General features: G+C 41.2%; 1 protein-coding gene across 1 annotated transcript; it reads left to right on the top strand.

Moving 5' to 3' along the window:
• Positions 1-1,339: 1,339 nt before the first annotated feature.
• On the top strand, positions 1,340-2,793 carry LOC307131249 (trypsin-1). Its single transcript, XM_079824807.1, has 5 exons — positions 1,340-1,423; positions 1,544-1,694; positions 1,980-2,227; positions 2,335-2,471; positions 2,569-2,793. Exons 1-5 carry the CDS (start codon positions 1,384-1,386, stop codon positions 2,716-2,718), a joined length of 726 nt encoding a protein of 241 aa, XP_079680933.1. The 5' UTR covers positions 1,340-1,383; the 3' UTR covers positions 2,719-2,793.
• Positions 2,794-3,495: the final 702 nt, after the last annotated feature.

Below are 3,495 nucleotides of genomic sequence, written 5' to 3'. Positions count from 1 at the left end.
GCTGGGGCGCCCTAGGGCCCCCTAGCCACATTCCCTTAAAGGAGCCCCCTTCTTTCGAATGGGTTGGATCCAGGCCTTTGAGCGGCCTGGGTAGAACTTCTCTAAGTGTTCGAAGCTTCCTACTCAGGCTTATAGCTTGGGCTATGACCGTAGGGAATGCTGTCACTGACAGCCTTATGTGACCAGAGGGGGAGTGGTTCAGGCATTTCTTTTGAATTTGCTTGTCCTGACAGTTTTCACTGCCAGTGGGCATGCACTCCCCTCGGCATGGCGGCGTGGGTATATCGTTCCCCGTAGCGTCAAACTGACGCAGCGCGAGTTCCCTTTCGAAAGGGAACGTCTCAGGTTACGAATGTAACCATTGTTCCCTGAGAACAGGGAACGAGACGCTGCGTCGCTTTGCCATGCCTCAGGGTTTGCCTGCCAAACAGTCCCTGAAGACGAAGGGTGGTGTCATGTTGGCAGAGGCGCCCTTTTATACTTCCTGGTCGCATCTGGATGACGTCATCGGCTGTCGCCGGTCAGTAGGACTGATGTGATTCGATTGTAGCTCAGACACCTGTCACGCCGAGGGCGTTCCCCGTAGCGTCAAACTGACGCAGCGTCTCGTTCCCTGTTCTCAGGGAACAATGGTTACATTCGTAACCTGAGACGTTTTCTCCAGAGCGGCTGTACAGTTAAAGGAACTGTATGTAAGAAATGTATTTCAATTAATCATAAAATGGCCCTGATATGTCACTAGACATTAAGAAATCATGTTAATTTCAAATACTTATATCACTGACAACAGTTGTCCGGCCAGGATATTGTCATTTTAAAAGTGAAGTTGCAGCCCTCAACTGATGTTGATGTTGACATTTTGTGTTTTGGCCTGAAGCGCCACCCTCCACCTATCTACCAATCACGAAGTCAGTAGTTTTTCGGCATCCAGGTTGCCAGCTCTGCTCTAGTTACCACAGTTGCAGCTACAAACTTTTTGGATAAAAAATGTCTAAGGAAGGGGAGAGGGAATACACCGCTCTACAGTAATTTGAAAGTGATTGCAGTACCAGTTTTGGCCACAATCCTACATACAGTTCCTTTAAATCAAATTCTGTTGCATTATTTTCCTGTTTAACACTGTGAAGCTGCTTTGTAACAATCTCCATTGTAAAAAGTACAAATAAAGGTGGCTTGACTTGACTTCCAACACATTTATTATGACCACGGAAACTATGATATGAACTGTTGTCTCGTTTTTACTTCGAATCATTTGATGTGATCTCATTGGTTGCTCTGTCGGTTCCGTAGGTGTGTGTTAAAACACTTGCATAAAACATGAATGCTCGTCCTGAACTTTGCAGAAGTGCTCTAAAGCTGTGAGCAGTCCTTCTCTCCACTGCAATGAAGACTGTTGTGTTCATTTTGCTGGTTGTGGCTGTGGGTACGTAGTCTGTCTTATTAGTCATTATTCATGACAATTGTTTGTTTATGCCTACACTGATATGCGTTATTAGTCTGTATCATTCATTTTAATAAAAGAACAATTCATTTTTTAATGAAGTTTACAGCACAGGGGATAAAATCATTGGAGGCTATGAATGTCCACCCCACTCGCAGCCCTGGCAAGTGTTCCTTACAGATAAGTATCCCTTGTGTGGAGGATCTTTGATTAATAAAAGATGGGTTGTGTCTGCTGCTCACTGCAATGTCAAGTGAGTATATAACCTCCCTTTTTAACCCCTTTTTTTAAACATGTTAAAGCTACTTCACCATCAAACTACTTTTTCCCATAGAATACTTTTTTAAGGAATCGATAAGCATCAGGTTGTTATTGTTATTTATATTCATAATGTAATTTTTACTGTCTTTAATTGTGTTGACATAACCAATATGTCTCTTAGACCAGTCACTTTACAGACCTAATATGTAAGCAATATTCTGATTAACACTGTATTAGGGCTGAGTAAATTATGAGTTCCTACTTCCTTATCAAATAGATATCAACTTGTCGTCCACCTTGGAAAGCACAACGTGTCTGTTTCTGAAAGCACAGAGCAGCTGATCAAGGCAAAGAGGGTGATTCGTCACCCAAACTATAATAGTCAGACTCTTAACAATGATATAATGCTGATCAAGCTGAGCAAGCCTGCCATCCTCAACAAATATGTAAAGAAAATCCCTCTGTCGACCAAATGCTCTTCTGCAGGGGAGCAGTGCTTGGTTTCTGGATGGGGATACACTGGAGGTGAGATGGCCGAGTAATGAAAATCTTCACTTTAATATAATATGGCCAGGCATTAAAACATGCATTCAATCATTAGATACGCAAACGATGACATATTCTTTTTCCAGATCAAACTGCTTCTGTCCTGCAGTGTTTGGATTTGCCTGTACTCTCAATGGAGCAGTGTAAAGGAGCATATGGTACAAAAATAACTGAAAACATGTTCTGCGCTGGATTCATGGAAGGAGGCAAAGACTCGTGTAAGGTATGTCATTGACTTAGTCTTCCTCTTTATATGTGTCTTACATTTTTTATACAAACACAATTTTGAAATCCTTTTCATTTGACAATTTTCTTCTCAGGGGGATTCTGGTGGCCCTGTAGTGTGCAATGGGAAACTGAAAGGTGTGGTTTCCTGGGGCATTGGCTGTGCTGAGCCAGGCCAACCTGGGGTTTATGCTGAGGTGTGTCGGTACACTGAATGGATCAAAAAAACCATAGCTAATAACTAGCTCCTTGTTCAGCCTGGTCGGGCCTTTACAATAAAATTTTTTCGAATGATGTTATTAAATTCAGTTTGAAATGTGTATGTGTTTCTATCTTTTATTTTTATATGGACATTATGTTTTTAAGCATTTTAACCATGGTTGCTCCCCACCTTTTATGGAAAAATGAAATATGGCATCATGTGGGTGTGCAATGTCACACGGGTTGTGTCCTGAAATCGCACCCATTGCCCTTAAATAAGCGAGTTAGCATTTTAGCATTTCCTGTTCCCTTGTCCTGAAGTCAATGGGTTTTTAGAATGGAGTTTTTGGTAAAATGGCTGAAAAAAGTGTCTTGAAAAAAGGCGGTTGCTAAGAAGTGGCTAATGGGATTAAAGAGGCTATCGGAGAGATTCAGTGTCATTATGCCGAAAAGGTAAGCCAAGTCCGCTTTTACCCCCTCATTATGCTCATAATTGTGCTCTTATAAACTATTCTAACTTAAACTTTCTGGAAAAAATGTTTTTAGATAAAAACTGAAAGAGTTGTGGGAAGTTTAGTGATGGTGACCGTCAAGCTTGACGGTGTAACTTAGTCTGTTTATAGCCTAACGTTACCTTTTTTTAGCTTTTTACTTCTGGAGACTGCATTTAGACTTCAAAATTCATAAAAGTTGTGTTAATCTGTGATAATTATCTTGATGTACAAAACATGCAAGTATCATAAACTTTTGTTGATCACAGAGCTTGTTTTTAGCGATAATCCAAAAGCCTATGGGAAAATCCTATCGCAAAAAACAAGCTA

This window comes from Gobio gobio, assembly GCF_949357685.1.
Source record: "Gobio gobio genome assembly, chromosome: 9".
Taxonomy (NCBI): Eukaryota; Metazoa; Chordata; class Actinopteri; order Cypriniformes; family Gobionidae; genus Gobio; species Gobio gobio.
This window is presented reverse-complemented; position numbering and strand designations above follow the sequence as displayed.

Excerpts from the sequence above, each read along its gene's own strand:
- LOC307131249 (XM_079824807.1), top strand. The coding sequence starts at position 1,384 with ATGAAGACTGTTGTGTTCATTTTGCTGGTTGTGGCTGTGG. Across the intron at positions 2,228-2,334 it reads TGGATGGGGATACACTGGAG|ATCAAACTGCTTCTGTCCTG; the intron begins GTGAGATGGCCG and ends TTCTTTTTCCAG. Across the intron at positions 2,472-2,568 it reads GAGGCAAAGACTCGTGTAAG|GGGGATTCTGGTGGCCCTGT; the intron begins GTATGTCATTGA and ends TTTTCTTCTCAG.